Source organism: Panulirus ornatus, chromosome 29 (assembly GCF_036320965.1).
Source record: "Panulirus ornatus isolate Po-2019 chromosome 29, ASM3632096v1, whole genome shotgun sequence".
In the NCBI taxonomy this organism is placed as follows: domain Eukaryota; kingdom Metazoa; phylum Arthropoda; class Malacostraca; order Decapoda; family Palinuridae; genus Panulirus; species Panulirus ornatus.
This window is the reverse complement of record NC_092252.1, coordinates 815,708-836,319: the sequence shown is the minus strand read 5'-3', so window position 1 is coordinate 836,319 and position 20,612 is coordinate 815,708. Positions and strand designations below refer to the sequence as shown.

General features: G+C 40.0%; 2 protein-coding genes and 1 long non-coding RNA gene across 9 annotated transcripts in view; 2 read left to right on the top strand and 1 right to left on the bottom strand.

The window, feature by feature from the left end:
* The window catches only part of LOC139757994 (uncharacterized), a 69,082-nt gene extending 60,878 nt beyond the window's left edge, over window positions 1-8,204 (top strand). Inside the window, exon 7 of the mRNA XM_071678946.1 lies at window positions 5,800-8,204. Within this exon, the coding sequence (XP_071535047.1) occupies window positions 5,800-6,011 (212 nt within the window). The 3' untranslated portion in view covers window positions 6,012-8,204. The remainder of the gene's footprint in view (window positions 1-5,799) is intronic.
* LOC139757995 (uncharacterized) lies at window positions 1,621-5,742 on the top strand. The gene is made up of 2 exons (XR_011714748.1): window positions 1,621-1,757; window positions 2,048-5,742. It is a non-coding gene; the product is annotated as an uncharacterized lncRNA (long non-coding RNA).
* Window positions 8,205-8,291: 87 nt separating the features above from the next.
* The window catches only part of LOC139757993 (armadillo repeat-containing protein 2), a 128,211-nt gene continuing 115,890 nt past the window's right edge, over window positions 8,292-20,612 (bottom strand). For all 7 annotated transcript variants that reach the window (XM_071678935.1, XM_071678937.1, XM_071678940.1 and 4 more), the window contains one exon: window positions 8,292-9,304. In XM_071678935.1, coding sequence (XP_071535036.1) covers window positions 9,141-9,304 — 164 coding nt within the window. In that variant the 3' untranslated portion in view covers window positions 8,292-9,140. The remainder of the gene's footprint in view (window positions 9,305-20,612) is intronic.

Below are 20,612 nucleotides of genomic sequence, written 5' to 3'. Positions count from 1 at the left end.
CTGGTTTTCAATGTTATTGTAGCTTTATTTTACCCATCAAATCTGAAAGACATCCTGCAAGTTCTAGTGCTCTTAGTGTATTTAAAGTGCTTAGGAAAACCCTCACCTTGAATGTAAAATGACAAGTGTTGTGGTGGTTGAAAGTTGGTGAGTATCACCAGGTCAATGTCAGTGATGTTTTCAAATTGGGCACATCGATGGTTAGAACCATAATTAAGAATGCAGAAGAGATAAAAGCTTCAGCTATAATGAACTTGAAGTTGACTCATTCAAGGAGCAGTTTGTTAGGAAAAATGGAAGGTAGGCTAAGCAAAGTTAGGCTATGTGGCTGATGTTGTAGTGGGTTAACCATCAGCTGTTGAGGTGCATTTGGCAACATACCCATTCACATTACCACATCTCTCTGCTTTCTCATTCCATATTTTAAAAGGTAATGTTGAAGGGATACATTGTTGCTCATTTATTCTTAATATCAATTTTGAGTATCATCTGGCAGTGCTGCAACCAGTGTTACTAAAGAAACTGATTGACATTTCACCACTTACCACAGTCTCTCAACACCATCATCACCACCCCCATCATCACTGTTACATGTATTATCATTACATATATCATTATTTCAGAGATGCAGAGATTGATTAGCTTCATCTAAAGCAAAGTTGTATGATATCCACTACCTTCTGCCTCCCTCCCATCCACTGTCTCATCAACATGCTGGCTCTTTCTCTCATTCCACAGCAGTTGTTACTATTCATCAAATGAGTGTCATTCATGATACAGTATTGTACATTATGTATTTCTCATTCATTAATTAGTGAAGATGTGTTACTGTAATAATCTGCATTTATTAACACCTGTAACCCTCATTTGCAATACTGTATTTATCTCATAGGTAAAAAAAAAAATCATCAGGAATGCATCTCCATATATAGAGTGATGTAATGACCCATGTAGAGCTGTTTCGCTTAATGCTGCGTTTTCTAGGAGTATATCTGGAGTATTAAACAGGGTATTAGAGTACCTGAATTAAGAGAGCTGGGCCACAATGGGAGATGTAACCTAATTGCAGCATTCAGGTTTCTAAATTCATTGGATGATAACAGTGAATAGATCTTCATGAGATACAACGTCAAATCAACTATAGGTCTTGCTAAAAAGCTTGGCAAGATTGCTGGAAAGAAATGAAAGAAATATTGTTTTAGTGTCAGATCTGTGGATGGTTGTAAATGCTGGCAGTATACATGTTTAAAAGGCCACTTCATGTCATGGAAAGTTCAAGATTTGGGGCCACAAGAGTTTAGAACTCTCTTCCTGAACTGAAAAAAAGTAATTACACATCACATACAATATCTCACCACTGTCATTCAGACCCAGTGCTCTTTTTTTCCTTCCTGTTACTCCCTTCTATTCAGTTGGACATTTTATTGTGCACTTATTCAAACTATGTGCTTATTTATGATTTTTTTTTGCAATAATTCTTATATATTAAACTTATATATTAAACCCCGGAGATGATATTGCTAAATTATTTACAAAATTTCATTCTCAGTGAAAGGCCTTATTTCAGGTGGCTAAACAGTTGCTCAAGAGGCATCCTTCCCTCATTGGAAAGTTAAAGCTTAAGCTTAAAAGTATGGTGGAAAGGGCTGTTTGGGATGGTAATGCTGAGCTCCTGTATCAGATTTTACAGCTGCTTCTCCATTACCAACTCAGTGAACATTATGTTGCTGTTACCAGTTCTCTTCTGCAACTACAGTGTAAGTTTTTATTTATTTTCATAATTTTGTTCTGTTATTATTCCTAGAATGTTAACTTATTTTTACTCTACATTGATAAAAATCATCAGCATGTGCACATTAAGAGAGTGCAAGTATCTTTTTGCATGGTTATGTGTAAGAATAAAATCTTATGTAAAATCAACTATGGTAACCCCATAGAAATTTGATAGTAACAAAAGATTTTCTGTAGATATGTGTAATTCCAAGGTTATTTGACATAACAGCAACACAAGGACCACGCTGTAATTTTTTTTTTTATATCATTACAGGTTGAACCTCTTTAATCTGGTAACATTGGGAGCTGACCATTACCGGATCACAGAAAATGCTGGAAAACAGAAATTGACCCCTAAGGGAACACCCTATGTAAATATGTGCTTGACACCTAGTCTTGCCAGGCTTATTCCACATACATATTGCTGTTATCAAAGGTAGACCAAAGCTCGAAACAGGAAATAACAAGGTTTTTCACTTGTATATTTTTTTTTTTTTTTTTTTTTTTTGCCGCTGTCTCCCGCGTTTGCGAGGTAGCGCAAGGAAACAGACGAAAGAAATGGCCCAACCCACCCCCATACACATGTATATACATACGTCCACACACGCAAATATACATACCTACACAGCTTTCCATGGTTTACCCCAGACGCTTCACATGCCCTGATTCAATCCACTGACAGCACGTCAACCCCGGTATACCACATTGATCCAATTCACTCTATTCCTTGCCCTCCTTTCACCCTCCTGCATGTTCAGGCCCCAATCACACAAAATCTTTTTCACTCCATCTTTCCACCTCCAATTTGGTCTCCCACTTCTCCTCGTTCCCTCCACCTCTGACACATATATCCTCTTGGTCAATCTTTCCTCACTCATTCTCTCCATGTCCCCAAACCATTTCAAAACACCCTCTTCTGCTCTCTCAACCACGCTTTTTATTTCCACACATCTCTCTTACCCTTACGTTACTTACTCGATCAAACCTCCTCACACCACACATTGTCCTCAAACATCTCATTTCCAGCACATCCATCCTCCTGCGCACAACTCTATCCATAGCCCACGCCTCGCAACCATACAACATTGTTGGAACCACTATTCCTTCAAACATACCCATTTTTGCTTTCCGAGATAATGTTCTCGACTTCCACACATTCTTCAAGGCTCCCAGGATTTTCGCCCCCTCCGCCACCCTATGATCCACTTCCGCTTCCATGGTTCCATCCGCTGCCAGATCCACTCCCAGATATCTAAAACACTTTACTTCCTCCAGTTTTTCTCCATTCAAACTTACCTCCCAATTGACTTTATATTACTTTATATTATCCCTGGGAATTGGGGAGAAAGAATACTTCCCATGTATTCCCTGCATGTCGTAAAAGGCAACTAAAAGAGGAGGGAGCTGGGAGCTGGAAATCCTCCCCTCTCGTTTTTAATTTTCCAAAAGGAGGAACAGAGAAGGGGCCAAGTGAGGATATTCCTTCTAAGGCTCAGTCCTCTCTTCTTAATGCTACCTTGCTAATGTGGGAAATGGCAAATATGTATGAAAAAAAATTACATTAAATTATACTTAATCACTGTTTCCTGCATCAGCAAGGTAGTGCCAGGAAATGGACGGAGAATGGCCCATCCACTACACACATATATATGCATAAATGCCCATACACAGACATATACATATACATAACATATACACGTGCATATATACACATGTACATCTTCATAGTTGCTTGCCTTCATCTATTCCTGGCGCTACCCTGCCCCACAGGAAACAGCATTGCTTCCCCATTACATCAGATTATATCAGAAGTAACCCCAAATGGAGACTGCAATATCTTTGACAAGGGTTTTTGTGGCTTACAACATCAGTACAGGGCAGATTCGTCAGCTTCATACACTTGTTCTGGGACTAAGTTTTCCACTGCCACTAATTGTGCAAATTCATCCTCAAACTTCGTTGCAGCTTTGTGATGAATAGATAATGTAACAAACGACCATAGGCTGATAGTTGGCTTTGCTTGATTCTTGTTGCTATTGTTGTTATATTATCACAAGGCAACAGAATGTCCATAAAGGCAGTCTCTCATTTTACATCAAAGCCTTGCATTCGCCACAAAAATTTCTTACCATGGGTCTCGGTGATGAAATTTTGAGATGACAAAAAGGATGCTGTTTTTTTAAGTGATAGGTTTGAATTCCAAAACCTATGAAAGATATAAAGCTCTTGATATGTAGGAAGTATTCAGAGAATTCATAAGTTGAAAGGTATTTGACTTATACTTGATAAAACATTCCAACTAGAGTTCATGTTCATAAGTTTATAATTCCATGTGTTTATAAATCTTTGTAGCTCTGTCTACCTCTCTATTTTTAATACTTTATAGTCTACATTGGAAGCAGAGTTACTTGTTCTAAGGTTTTGAACCAGTGTCAGTGCCTACATATCTGCTTTTCTTTCTTCCCACTTTGTCTTTAGTCATGGCTTTATCTCTGATAATTTTGTTCATGAAATATATTCATCAGAAACTAGAAAAAAAGCATAGAAAAAGATTCTCCTATTCCTGCTTTGCAAAAGAAAAAAAAGACTATATATAGGTGGTTTGATCGAGTAAGTAATGTATAAGGGTAAGAGAGATATGTGGAAATAAAAAGAGTATAGTTCAGAGAGCAGAAGAGGTGGTGTTGAAATGGTTTTGATATATGGCGAGTTTGAGTGAGGAAAGATTGACATGGAGGATATATATGTCCCAGAGGTGGAGGGAAGAAGGAGAAGTCGGAGACCAAATTGGAGGTGGGATTTTGAGCACTCAGGGCCTGAACACACAGGAGGGTGAAAGGCATGCAAGGAATAGAGTGAATTGGAACGATGTTGTATACTGGGGTTGATGTGCTGTCATTGGATTGAACCAGGGCATATGAAGCATCTGTGGTAAACCATGAAAAGGTCTGTGGGACCTGGATGTGGAAAGGGAGCTGTGGTTTCGGTGCATTACACATGACAGCTAGAGACTGAGTGAATGTGGCCTTTGTTGTCTTTCCGTAGCACTACCTCACACACATACAGAGGGAGGGGGGTGCCATTTCATGTGTGGCAGGGTGGCGATGGAAATGGATGAAGGCAGCAAGTATGGGTATGTACATGTGTATATATGTATATGTCTGTGTATGTGTATGTATGTATATGTTGAAATGTATAGGTATGTATATGTGCATGTATGGGCATTTATGTATATACATGTGTATAAGGTGGGTTGGGCCATTCGTCTGTTTCCTTGTGCTACCTCGCTAATGCAGGTGACAGCGACCAAGTATAATAAATATAGAAATAATATTGTACCTCTCTAATTCGGCACTTTGTGGTCCAGCATGTTTTGAATCTGCCACCAAGGTGGCACTCTTACCAGCACTAAGGCACGAAAATCTGTTTACACTGCAGCTAAGCTAATTACCTGTCCTGTTAATTTTTTATATTCAGCTGTATTTAGCCCTTCAGGATGTCATCCAAGAGAGCAAGAGGTGCAGAAGATGGTGCTAATGCTAATAAGCATAACCATAAATTGCTCTCTGCTTGAAAAGGTGAAGTTACTGAAAAAATTAAATAAAGGAACTTCTGTAAAAACTTTATGTTAGCACTATGAGATCGGATCATCAACTGTGTGTGACTTTGGGGTCAATTTCTGTTTTTCTGTGTTTTCTTGGTCCTGCATTAGCTAGGTCCCAAGGTTGTTGGGTTAAAGAGGCACAACCTGTGTCTCTTTAACAATGTTTGTAACTTCAAGGCCTCACCTTTGGTCTGAATGAATACCTTTAGCCATAGTAAAAAAATTTGAAAGTCGATTAGAATTTAATCATTTATATGATTTACAGGTTTTAAGAAACCTGAATGTTAATATGTATAGTTAACAATCCTTGAAAAGATGATATAATTTTGTAAACGTAAAAGAAATAAATCATCCTTTAGCAGTCACTATGAAAGCTTAGAATGGCAACAACTTAAATTACAATAATCTTTATTCCAAAATAGGTGATACAGGAGACCTAAATGGAGCAGATGAAACCATAATATTTGCACAGCATGTTGGAGTCCGATTAACACCAGCAGCAGTGCAGAGATTTCTGGCCTTACTAAATCACCACCAACGTCCAGCTCCATTATATATCCTTGCCTTGAAATATGGTCCTCCTTCAGCGAAGCCATCAAAGCAGCAACCACATAACTTTAGATACAGATTTTGAGAATTAATTATATATTGTATGAATTTTTCCTTTATGTGCTCTAATACTTGTCACATTGCCTCATTTCTTTAACTTGATAAGTGTGTGTGTAATAGTATGAAAAAAAAATATATATGTATATCCCTGGGGATAGGGGAGAAAGAATACTTCCCACATATTCCCTGCGTGTCTTAGAAGGCAACTAAAAGGAAGGGAGCGGGTAGGTTTGAGGGACGAGTCAGTTGGGAGGTAAGTTTGAATGGAGAAAAACTGGAGGAAGTGAAGTGGTTTAGCTATCTGGGAGTGGATATGGCAGCAGATGGAACAATGGAAGCAGAAGTGAATCATAGGGTGGGGGAGGGGGCAAAAGTTCTGGGAGTGTTGAAAAATGTGAGGAAGTCGAGGAATAGTGGTTCCAACAATGGTATATGGTTGTGAGGCGTGGGCTGTAGATAGAGTTGTGCGGAGGAGGGTGGATGTGCTAGAAATGAGATGTTTGAGGACAATGTGGTGCAGTAATGAAAGGGTAAGAGAGATGTGCAGTAATAAAAAGAGTGTGGTTGATAGAACTGAAGAGGGTGTTTTGAAATGATTTGGTCACATGGAGAGAATGAGTGAAGAAAGATTGACAAAGAGGATATATGTGTCAGAGGTGGAGGGAACAAGGAGAAGTGGGAGACCAAATTGGAGGTGGAAAGATGGAGTGAAAAAGATTCTGAGTGATTGGGGCCTGAACATGCAGGAGGGTGAAAGGTGTGCAAGGAATAGAGTGCATTGGAACGATGTGGTATACCGGCGTCGACGTGCTGTCAGTGTTTTGAACCAGGGCATGTGAAGCGTCTGGGGTAAACCATGGAAAGTTCTGTGGGGCCTGGATGTGGAAAGGGAGCTGTGGTTTCGGTGCATTATACATGACAGCTAGAGACTGTGTGAATGAATGTGGCCTTTGTTGTCTTTTCCTAGTGCTACATATACAGGTTTACATACATATATAAATATACATACATATATACATATACATAGTCATACTTGCTTGTCTTCATCCATTCCTAGCATTACCCTACCCCACAGGAAACAGCATTGCTATGCCCTACTTCAGCAAGATAGCGCTAGGAAAACAAACAAAAAAGGCCACATTCATTCACACTCGGTCTCTAGCTGTCATGTGTAAAATGCACCAAAACCACAGCTACCTTTCCACATACAGGCCCACAGGTTTACCACAGAAGTTTCACATGTCCTGGTTCAGTCCATTGACAGGATGTCAACCCCAGTATATCACATTGTTCCAGTTCACTCTATTCCTTGGTTTGGTAATTTATTTTTGGAGCAACCAGTTTGCCATATAAGTGATTAGTTTTTTATTTTTTTCCTTTATGCATGCCTTTATAGTAAAACGTTTGACAGCAACTATAGTAGGCCCTGATGAATTTGGTCCAGGCTTGGTTAAATAAGCTACACAACCAACTCAATATGTGTACATTTGTCAATATTATGCTTGCTTCATTTAGTCAACAACAAAGTATTTATATTCTTGTCCAGTTGATTAACTAAGACCATTGGTGAGAATGTTGTCCATACCATACACACTAAAACTGGATTATGGATAGGAGCACTGTCTGTGTTAACATTTTGTAATGTATGTATTTCATTTTTTTGTTTAGTATGTCATAGTGCATGACCATCTTACATGTAAGTATACATTTTAGCTATGTACATCCTCTTCAGCCTGGAATGAAATAATTCAACAGATAAGTTTTCGAAATTAGGAATCTTATGCATATCAGTTTTACGTTGGTGAATTACACACGACAACTGGAGAATGGATGCAAGTGGATGTGGCATTTCTTCAACTATTCCTGGTGCTACCTCGCTAACATGGCAAGCAGTTATCGACTATGGAACTAAAATCAGTTTTACCTTTGTGCCAAAAAATACTTAGCCTTGAATGAACTGGAGTAAATGCTCTTTTCAAATTCCATCAAACCCAAGTATAGTGATACTTCGTTTCCTGTACAAAATCTGACATAGACCTAGTTAAATCTTACACCATGTTTGCTTTCATCTCATACATGCACTTTCTTGCACTGTCCTTCACATGTGGATCTTGTATATTGTCACAAATTCACAATCTTAGATTATCTGATAGAATCCTTGATTACAAAGATTATTTGGCCAAGACTACGGTAAGATGGAATAAAAAAATAGCTGGTTTTTTTTTCTCTCTTTTCTGCTATTGCCTCGGTTTTTCTTTATGCAAGTACTTTGGAGACATCCTCTTTCTTATTATACCTTAAATGCAGTGCTTCTTGTTTATTCACTCGGAGGGTAGTTACACATATTTAAATGGCAAACTAACTTGTAGAACTTATATAGAGTCTTTTAAACATTGCATCTGCTTATCAAGAAACAGCATACTGAAAACTGTTAGTTGGTGCAATTACATATTTTGCTAAAATACTACTGTTGATCATGGAAGTTTAAGTTTATAATATTGCATAAGCCTATGCTAAATATATACATGGCATACAACAATAAGTGACCTCATCACAAAGTAAATTATAATATGAACAATGTTTGGCCTAATGTGTTACTTCATACTGTACTTCAAGTTAAAGAAGGACAACAGTGCTTGAGGTACACTTCAGTGCATCAAATTTAGTACCCTTATAAGAAATGGGACACTTTTGCTAGGCTGTGAGGTTGGGGATGGATACATTAGTTTGGCAAAGTTAATACCATCCAAAAAATATGCTCGTATGCACCTGATCCACCTCAGGGAATTGGGAATGGAGTTTAATATAGCATGTAAAAGAATCTTTTAAGGGAAGGAGCACTTAATCATACTGTGATAATTATCCACTACATAAAACAAAAATGGTGCCTTCTGATGACATCAAGATGAAGAGCACTGTTGTGCCATATTAGTACAAAGTATGAGAGCTAAACTCTTTACTCAGAGTTAAGATGCTTTAAGTGTACAAAATCTAACTTTCCTCTTATTCATGGTTGAAAATAAATAATGCATTTATTATATACAATCACAGCAATATGCGTACATTACACTGAACAGTCATATTAATTTTTACAATGAAGAAAGTCCTAGTTTGTGTATTTACAAATATTTAACAAGGAAAAGAGCATTGGAGTTCATGAAGCTGCAACAATAGGGAGTGAAGAAGTATTTTCTTCTATACGATCTAGGAGTTTTGTGGCAACATGAGCGAAGTCCTCCCATAGCTGGTAAACAATATCCTTTGTTTCTGGATCACACTCACCAAATACCTCAGGGTTGTTGAAGTACGAATCATCATCTGTTGGGTAGTAATTGTATCCAGTACTATTAAAGAAGTTATACATCCATAAAGAGGGTTGTAATGAACAAAAATATAATTACTCATTTCACAATTTCACAGCTTTAGGCTAGATTAATCTGTGATGCATAGGATGAAAGTCAATGAAAGCAGGAGAAAATGACAAAAGTGCTGATTTTCACAATTTTTGATTTTTCCACCTTACATAATGTATTACTTTGATTTTCAACCTTTTAATACACTGCAATACCTCCTTAGGCTTAGACATCATCTTGTATCAACCCTCAGATAAATAATTTTAGTAATCCTCGATTAGGAAAACAAAAGCACTTTTTTGCTCATTCTTATCAGAAGCAGATGGATTATAAGAAGCATTATATAAAAACCATTTTACACTGCAACAGTGTTGACACAGCAATGAATTGCATTGCTTATTTCAGTCCATGACTCAATAGCATTTCTGTGGAGGATGTTTGAAAAAATCACAAAAAACTTTGGTTTTGGAAAGTGTAATCCAAATTAAGATAGTTTTTCTTTTTGGATTTCATAACAATGCTGAAAAGCCTTTCCCACAAAGGTAGGAGGAAGAGGAGACTGGCATCTGAAATGCCTTCTCAGCTAGTTCTTGGTATTCCTCCATTCTATCCATTTTTAATCAAATTTTTCCCAACTGTACTTCACAAAATACTTGAAATCTTTATTACGACAATTCTAGCATTTTGTCATGCAGTTCTAACAAAAACAGATTCCCATTATAAATCTCTTTTGAGTCAAAGGGGCTCCTCACTCTTTTTGTTTGTTTGTTTTTTGCTTCCACCAAGTCAACCCTCATGAAACCCTGTGGCACTTTGGTTGAAAATTATTAGAGCAGTGGCTACAATAACTTTACAAATACAAGGGTGAGTATTTGGGTTCCAACCAGGCAACCTAACAGCAAGCCCAACAGTTCATTTTGAGGCAGGGTTCAGTTTTTTATATCTACTTGGAAGTTGATTGTTGGCTGTTGAGGGATTTGGACGATAAGGATTTAAAGCCATTGCAAACAAATGGGTCCTAATATATATTGAGGTGAGATTGTAATGGAAGTATTTTTATTTCATTATGCAGGTGTTGAGTCATTGTAGTTGTTAGGCAGCCAGAGACTTAGTGCTTTTTTTGTATGGTTTGTGATTCTGTTATATTTGCTTTTGGCAGGGATGGATGACCAGGCAGGTGAAGTAGAGTTCTATGGTTTGTGATTCTGTTATATTTGCTTTTGGCAGGGATGGATGACCAGGCAGGTGAAGTAGAGTTCAGGATACTAAGGAATTCTTTTGCATGCATAAATCTGGCTCCAGTTTAGTTTGTTTGTGGCCTTTCTGTTGATGTATGTGGAGTGGAAAGTGAATGTCATGTTGATTGCTAGAGTGATGAAAGTGACTGAACACAACATAAGTGAGGAGCAAGAGGATTTTAGGAAAGGTAGGGGATGTTTGGATCAGAATTTTGTGGTAAAGATGACTGTGTAAAAGTAATCAATGAAAGATAAGAAGTTGTATGCAGCTTTTATGGATCTGGAGAAAGCTTATGACAGTCAAGTGGAATGCTTTATTGGATGTGTTCAGGATAAATTGGGTTAGGGCCAAATGTTGGATGGTGTGAAAGCCTTCTGTAGAGGAGCAAATGCATCTGTACAGGTGGATGAAGAGTTGAGCAAAAGTTTCAATTTACATGATGATGTAAGGTAGGGATGTGTGATGTCACTGTACTTTCTTATCATAAATATGGATGGAGTGATAAAAGAGATGAAAACAAATATAAGGAAAGAGTGTGGCAGTGAGGTATGGTGGCAAGTGGCAAGCCTGTTTGTAGGTGGTACTGTGTTGTTTGCTGAGAATGAGGAGGAGTTTCAAAAGGTTGTAAATGTGTTTTATGATGTGTGTAAGCCCAGGAAATTGAAGTAGAAGTAGAAGTTAAGTATTGGCGTTTGAAAAAAAAATGGAGTTATAGATTTTGTAAATCCATATAAAGTGAAAGAAGAAAGTGCACTAAACTGTGTTTTGAATATGGAGGGAGAAACATTGGATGAGGCAAGAGAATTTAAGTATTTTGGAGCTGTTTTGGGTAAGTTTAGTGATATGGAAGGAGAGAGAAGGGTAGAAGAGTCACTGGACTGAGTCCCTTATCAGAATAATAAAGGATTAAGGTGTAAGTATGGAAGTGAAGAAAGGATAAAAAACAATGAAGTCCTCCTATCCCTGACCTGTGCAGCTGAAACATGGACATGGAATGAATCACAGAGGTCAAGAATCCAGACTGTGAAAAAGAGCTACTTCCAAGGAGCATGTGGTATAACAAGATGGAATGAAGAAAGAAATGATTGGGTGTATGAGATTTGGTATGGCAGGAAATGCAAAGGGAATGAATTGTGGTGTGGTAGAGTGAAACATAATACAGTAAAGTGTTTTGGGCATGTGGAAAGAATGCAAGATGGGAAATTTACAAGGAGAGTGTGTGATAGTACAATTAAAGGGGTTAATGTAAGAGGAAGACCACCTGTGACATGGCAAAATAAGAGTGGAAGAATACTGGAGGAAGAAAAATGCTGGAAGAATGCATGGAACGGTGCATGCCAGGGAGGAAGGTAAGGACAGGGATATGTGGAGCCTTTTACTACAGCCATTCCTATGACAGGAGTTCCTAGAGGGAACAGGCACTAAAAAAGTAGATAGGTAGAACGGATAGATTTCTAGTATATATAGAATTTTACTAAGAAGAGTGATTGGCCATTCAGGGTGATAGGAGGATGTAAGTTTGATTTGTGTCTATTAAAGGTTAAGAGATTGACCCTAGATTATGTGGGGATGAACATAATCTGTTTTCAGATGTCTAGTTGTGTAGTGTTGCTTGGATGATGTAAAGGTGCAGTGATGTGACTGTGAAGTCATCTTCATATGAAAGGACTTTCACACTGCTCCTAGCACAAAGATAGGTGTATTGTTATCATTATTATTATTATTATTATTATTATTATTATTATTATTTTATTCTTATTTATTTATTTTGCTTTGTCGCTGTCTCCTGCGTTTGCGAGGTAGCGCAAGGAAACAGACGAAAGAATGGCCCAAACCACCCACATAAACATGTATATACATACATGTCCACACCCGCAAATATACATACCTATACATCTCAATGTATACATACATATATATATATATATATATATATATATATATATATATATATATATATATATATATATATATATATATATACCCACACAGACATATACATATATACCCATGTACATAATTCATACTGTCTGCCTTTATTCATTCCCATCGCCACCCCGCCACACATGGAATAACAACACCCTCCCCCTCATGTGTGCGGGGTAGCGCTAGGAAAAGACAACAAAGGCCCCATTCGTTCACACTCAGTCTCTAGCTGTCATGTAATAATGCACTGAAACCACAGCTCCCTTTCCACATCCAGGCCCCACAGAACTTTCCATGGTTTGCCCCAGACACTTCACATGCCCTGGTTCAATCCACTAACAGCACGTTGACCCCGGTATACCACATCGTTCCAATTCACTCTATTCCTTGCACGCCTATCACCCTCCTGCATGTTCAGGCCCCGATCACTCAAAATCTTTTTCACTCCATCTTTCCACCTCCAATTTGGTCTCCCACTTCTCGTTCCCTCCACCTCTGACATATATCCTCTTGGTCAATCTTTCCTCACTCATTCTCTCCATGTGACCAAACCATTTCAAAACACCCTCTTCTGCTCTCTCAACCACACTCTTTTTATTACCACACATCTCTCTTACCCTATTATTACTTACTCGATCAAACCATCTCACACCACATATTGTCCTCAAACATCTCATTTCCAGCACATCCACCCTCCTGCGCACAACTCTATCCATAGCCCACACCTTGCAACCATACAACATTGTTGGAACCACTATTCCTTCAAACAAACCCATTTTTGCTTTCCGAGATAATGTTCTCGATTTCCACACATTCTTCAAGGCTCCCAGAATTTTTGCCCCCTCCCCCACCCTATGATTCACTCCCGCTTCCATGGTTCCATCTGCTGCCAAATCCACTCCCAGATATCTAAAACACTTCACTTCCTCCAGTTTTTCTCCATTCAAACTTACCTCCCAATTGACTTGACCCACAACCCTACTGTACCTAATAACCTTACTCTTACTCACATATACTCTCAACTTCCTTCTTTCACACACTTTACCAAACTCAGTCACCAGCTTCTGCAGTTTCTCACATGAATCAGCCACCAGTGCTGCATCATCAGCAAACAACAACTGCCTCACTTCCCAAGCTCTCTCATCCACAACAAACTGCATACTTGCCCCTCTTTCCAAAACTCTTGCATTCACCTCCCTAACAACCCCATCCATAAACAAATTAAACAACATGGACACATCACACACCCCTGCCACAAACCTACATTCACTGAGAACCAATCACTTTCCTCTCTTCTTACACGTACACATGCCTTACATCCTCGATAAAAACTTTTCACTGCTTCTAACAACTTGCCTCCCACACCATATATACTTAATACCTTCCACAGAGCATCTCTATCAACTCTATCATATGCCTTCTCCAGATCCATAAATGCTACATACAAATCCATTTGCTTTTCTAAGTATTTCTCACATACATTCTTCAAAGCAAACACCTGATCCACACATCCTCTACCACTTCTGAAACCACACTGCTCTTCCCCAATCTGATGCTCTGTATATGCCTTCACCCTCTCAATCAATACCCTCCCATATAATTTACCAGGAATACTCAACAAACTTATACCTCTGTAATTTGAGCACTCACCTTTGTCCCCTTTGCCTTTGTACAATGGCACTATACAAGCATTCCGCCAATCCTCAGGCACCTCACCATGAATCATACATACATTAAATAACCTTATCAACTAGTCAACAAAGTCACCCCCTTTTTTTATAAATTCCACTGCAATACCATCCAAACCCGCTGCCTTGCCGGCTTTCATCTTCTGCAAAGCTTTTACTACCTCTTCTCTGTTTACCAAATCATTTTCCCTAACCCTCTCACTTTGCACACCACCTCGACCAAAACACCCTATATCTGCCACTCAATCATCAAACACATTCAACAAAACTTCAAAATACTCCCTCCACCTCCTTCTCACATCACCACTACTTGTTATCACCTCCCCATCAGCCCCCTTCACTGAAGTTCCCATTTGTTCCCTTGTCTTATGCACTTTATTTACCTCCTTCCAAAACATCTTTTTCTCTCCCTAAAATTTAATGATACTCTCTCACCCCAACTCTCATTTGCCCTCTTTTTCACCTCTTGCACCTTTCTCTTAACCTCCTGCCTCTTTCTTTTATACATCTCCCACTCACTTGCATTATTTCTCTGCAAAAATCGTCCAAATGCCTCACTCTTCTCTTTCACTAATAATCTTACTTCTTCATCCCACCACTCACTACCCTTTCTAATTTGCCCACCTCCCACGCTTCTCATGCCACAAGCATCTTTTGCACAAGCCATCACTGTTTCCCTAAATGCATCCCATTCCTCCCCCACTCCCCTTACCTCCTTTGTTCTCACCTTTTTCCATTCTGTACTCAGTCTCTCCTGGTACTTCCTCACACAAGTCTCCTTCCCAAGCTCACTTACTCTCACCACTCTCTTCACTCCAACATCTCTCTTCTTTTCTGAAAACCCCTACAAATCTTCACCTTTGCCTCCACAAGATAATGATCAGACATCCCTCCAGTTGCACCTCTCAACACATTAACATCCAAAAGTCTCTCTTTTGCGCGCCTATCAATTAACACGTAATCCAATAACGCTCTCTGGCCATCTCTCCTACTTACATACGTATACTTATGTATATCTCTCTTTTTAAAGCAGGTATTCCCAATCACCAGTCCTTTTTCAGCACATAAATCTACAAGCTCCTCACCATTTCCATTTACAACACTGAACACCCCATGTATACCAATTATTCCCTCAACTGCCACATTACTCACATTTGCATTCAAATCACCCATCACTATAACCCGGTCTCATGCATCAAAACCACTAACACACTCATTCAGCTGCTCCCAAAACACTTGCCTCTCATGATCTTTTTTCTCATGCCCAGGTGCATATGCACCAATAATCACCCATCTCTCTCCATCAACTTTCAGTTTTACCCATATCAATCTAGAGTTTACTTTCTTACACTCTGTCACATACTCCCACCACTCCTGTTTCAGGAGTAGTGCTACTCCTTCCCTTGCTCTTGTCCTCTCACTAACTCCTGACTTTACTCCCAAGACATTCCCAAACAAACCACTCTTCCCCTTTACCCTTGAGCTTCGTTTCACTCGGAGCCAAAACATCCAGGTTCCTTTCCTCAAACATACTACCTATCTCTCCTATTTTCTCATCTTGGTTACATCCACACATATTTAGACACCCCAATCTGAGCCTTCGAGGAGGATGAGCACTCCCCGCGTGACTCCTTCTTCTGTTTCCCCTTTTAGAAAATTAAAATACAAGGAGGGGAGGGTTTCTAACCCCCCTGTTCCCGTCCCCTTTAGTCGGCTTCTACGACACGTGAGGAATGCGTGGGAAGTATTCTTTCTCCCCTATCCCCAGGGATAGGGGAGAAATTATTATTATTATTTATTATACTTAATCAGTGTCTCCAACTTTAGCGAGGTAGCGCAAGGAAACAGACGAAAGAATAGCCCTACCCACCCACATACACATGTATATACATAAATGCCCACACACACACACACATATACATAACTATACATTTCAAAGTATACATACTTATACATACACATACATTTCAACATATACATACACAGACATATACATATATACACATGTACATATTCATACATGCTGCCTTCATCCATTTCCGTCACCACCCCCGCCACACATGAAATAGCATCCCCCCCCCCCAGCTAGGCAGCACAAGGAACAGACAAAAAAGGCCACATCTGTTCACACTCAGTCTCTAGCTGTCATGTGTAATGCACCGAAACCACAGTTCCCTTTCCACATCTAGGCCCCACAAACTTTCCATGGTTTACCCCAGACACTTCACATGCCCTGGTTCATTCCACTGACAGCACGTCGACCCCGGTATATCACTTCGTTCCAATTCACTCTATTCCTTGCATGCCTTTCACCCTCCTGTATGTTCAGGCCCAGATCACTCAAAATCTTTTTCACTCCATCCTTTCACCTCCAATTTGGTCTCCCGCTTCTACTTCCCTCCACCTCTGACACATATATCCTCTTGGTCAATCTTTCCTCACTCATTCTCTCCATGTGCCCAAACCATTTCAAAACACCCTCTTCTGCTCTCTCAACCACGCTCTTTTTATTTCCACACATCTCTCTTACCCTTACGTTACTTACTCGATCAAACCACCTCACACCACACATTGTCCTCAAACATCTCATTTCCAGCACATCCATCCTCCTACGCACAACTCTATCCATAGCCCACGCCTCGCAACCATACAACATTGTTGGAACTACTATTCCTTCAAACATACCCATTTTTGCTTTCCGGGATAATGTTCTCGACTTCCACACATTTTTCAAGGCTCCCAAAATTTTCGCCCCCTCCCCCACCCTATGATCCACTTCCGCTTCCATGGTTCCATCCGCTGACAGATCCACTCCCAGATATCTAAAACACTTCACTTCCTCCAGCCTCTCACCATTCAAACTCACCTCCCAATTGACTTGACCCTCAACCCTACTGTACCTAATAACCTTGCTCTTATTGACATTTACTCTTAACTTTCTTCTTCCACACACTTTATATATATATATATATATATATATATATATATACCCACACAGACATATACATATATACCCATGTACATAATTCATACTGTCTGCCTTTATTCATTCCCATCGCCACCCCGCCACACATGGAATAACAACACCCTCCCCCTCATGTGTGCGGGGTAGCGCTAGGAAAAGACAACAAAGGCCCCATTCGTTCACACTCAGTCTCTAGCTGTCATGTAATAATGCACTGAAACCACAGCTCCCTTTCCACATCCAGGCCCCACAGAACTTTCCATGGTTTGCCCCAGACACTTCACATGCCCTGGTTCAATCCACTAACAGCACGTTGACCCCCGGTATACCACATCGTTCCAATTCACTCTATTCCTTGCACGCCTATCACCCTCCTGCATGTTCAGGCCCCGATCACTCAAAATCTTTTTCACTCCATCTTTCCACCTCCAATTTGGTCTCCCACTTCTCGTTCCCTCCACCTCTGACATATATCCTCTTGGTCAATCTTTCCTCACTCATTCTCTCCATGTGACCAAACCATTTCAAAACACCCTCTTCTGCTCTCTCAACCACACTCTTTTTATTACCACACATCTCTCTTACCCTATTATTACTTACTCGATCAAACCATCTCACACCACATATTGTCCTCAAACATCTCATTTCCAGCACATCCACCCTCCTGCGCACAACTCTATCCATAGCCCACACCTTGCAACCATACAACATTGTTGGAACCACTATTCCTTCAAACAAACCCATTTTTGCTTTCCGAGATAATGTTCTCGATTTCCACACATTCTTCAAGGCTCCCAGAATTTTTGCCCCCTCCCCCACCCTATGATTCACTCCCGCTTCCATGGTTCCATCTGCTGCCAAATCCACTCCCAGATATCTAAAACACTTCACTTCCTCCAGTTTTTCTCCATTCAAACTTACCTCCCAATTGACTTGACCCACAACCCTACTGTACCTAATAACCTTACTCTTACTCACATATACTCTCAACTTCCTTCTTTCACACACTTTACCAAACTCAGTCACCAGCTTCTGCAGTTTCTCACATGAATCAGCCACCAGTGCTGCATCATCAGCAAACAACAACTGCCTCACTTCCCAAGCTCTCTCATCCACAACAAACTGCATACTTGCCCCTCTTTCCAAAACTCTTGCATTCACCTCCCTAACAACCCCATCCATAAACAAATTAAACAACATGGACACATCACACACCCCTGCCACAAACCTACATTCACTGAGAACCAATCACTTTCCTCTCTTCTTACACGTACACATGCCTTACATCCTCGATAAAAACTTTTCACTGCTTCTAACAACTTGCCTCCCACACCATATATACTTAATACCTTCCACAGAGCATCTCTATCAACTCTATCATATGCCTTCTCCAGATCCATAAATGCTACATACAAATCCATTTGCTTTTCTAAGTATTTCTCACATACATTCTTCAAAGCAAACACCTGATCCACACATCCTCTACCACTTCTGAAACCACACTGCTCTTCCCCAATCTGATGCTCTGTATATGCCTTCACCCTCTCAATCAATACCCTCCCATATAATTTACCAGGAATACTCAACAAACTTATACCTCTGTAATTTGAGCACTCACCTTTGTCCCCTTTGCCTTTGTACAATGGCACTATACAAGCATTCCGCCAATCCTCAGGCACCTCACCATGAATCATACATACATTAAATAACCTTATCAACTAGTCAACAAAGTCACCCCCTTTTTTTATAAATTCCACTGCAATACCATCCAAACCCGCTGCCTTGCCGGCTTTCATCTTCTGCAAAGCTTTTACTACCTCTTCTCTGTTTACCAAATCATTTTCCCTAACCCTCTCACTTTGCACACCACCTCGACCAAAACACCCTATATCTGCCACTCAATCATCAAACACATTCAACAAAACTTCAAAATACTCCCTCCACCTCCTTCTCACATCACCACTACTTGTTATCACCTCCCCATCAGCCCCCTTCACTGAAGTTCCCATTTGTTCCCTTGTCTTATGCACTTTATTTACCTCCTTCCAAAACATCTTTTTCTCTCCCTAAAATTTAATGATACTCTCTCACCCCAACTCTCATTTGCCCTCTTTTTCACCTCTTGCACCTTTCTCTTAACCTCCTGCCTCTTTCTTTTATACATCTCCCACTCACTTGCATTACTTCTCTGCAAAAATCGTCCAAATGCCTCACTCTTCTCTTTCACTAATAATCTTACTTCTTCATCCCACCACTCACTACCCTTTCTAATTTGCCCACCTCCCACGCTTCTCATGCCACAAGCATCTTTTGCACAAGCCATCACTGTTTCCCTAAATGCATCCCATTCCTCCCCCACTCCCCTTACCTCCTTTGTTCTCACCTTTTTCCATTCTGTACTCAGTCTCTCCTGGTACTTCCTCACACAAGTCTCCTTCCCAAGCTCACTTACTCTCACCACTCTCTTCACTCCAACATCTCTCTTCTTTTCTGAAAACCCCTACAAATCTTCACCTTTGCCTCCACAAGATAATGATCAGACATCCCTCCAGTTGCACCTCTCAACACATTAACATCCAAAAGTCTCTCTTTTGCGCGCCTATCAATTAACACGTAATCCAATAACGCTCTCTGGCCATCTCTCCTACTTACATACGTATACTTATGTATATCTCTCTTTTTAAAGCAGGTATTCCCAATCACCAGTCCTTTTTCAGCACATAAATCTACAAGCTCCTCACCATTTCCATTTACAACACTGAACACCCCATGTATACCAATTATTCCCTCAACTGCCACATTACTCACATTTGCATTCAAATCACCCATCACTATAACCCGGTCTCATGCATCAAAACCACTAACACACTCATTCAGCTGCTCCCAAAACACTTGCCTCTCATGATCTTTTTTCTCATGCCCAGGTGCATATGCACCAATAATCACCCATCTCTCTCCATCAACTTTCAGTTTTACCCATATCAATCTAGAGTTTACTTTCTTACACTCTGTCACATACTCCCACCACTCCTGTTTCAGGAGTAGTGCTACTCCTTCCCTTGCTCTTGTCCTCTCACTAACTCCTGACTTTACTCCCAAGACATTCCCAAACAAACCACTCTTCCCCTTTACCCTTGAGCTTCGTTTCACTCGGAGCCAAAACATCCAGGTTCCTTTCCTCAAACATACTACCTATCTCTCCTATTTTCTCATCTTGGTTACATCCACACATATTTAGACACCCCAATCTGAGCCTTCGAGGAGGATGAGCACTCCCCGCGTGACTCCTTCTTCTGTTTCCCCTTTTAGAAAATTAAAATACAAGGAGGGGAGGGTTTCTAACCCCCCTGTTCCCGTCCCCTTTAGTCGGCTTCTACGACACGTGAGGAATGCGTGGGAAGTATTCTTTCTCCCCTATCCCCAGGGATAGGGGAGAAATTATTATTATTATTTAT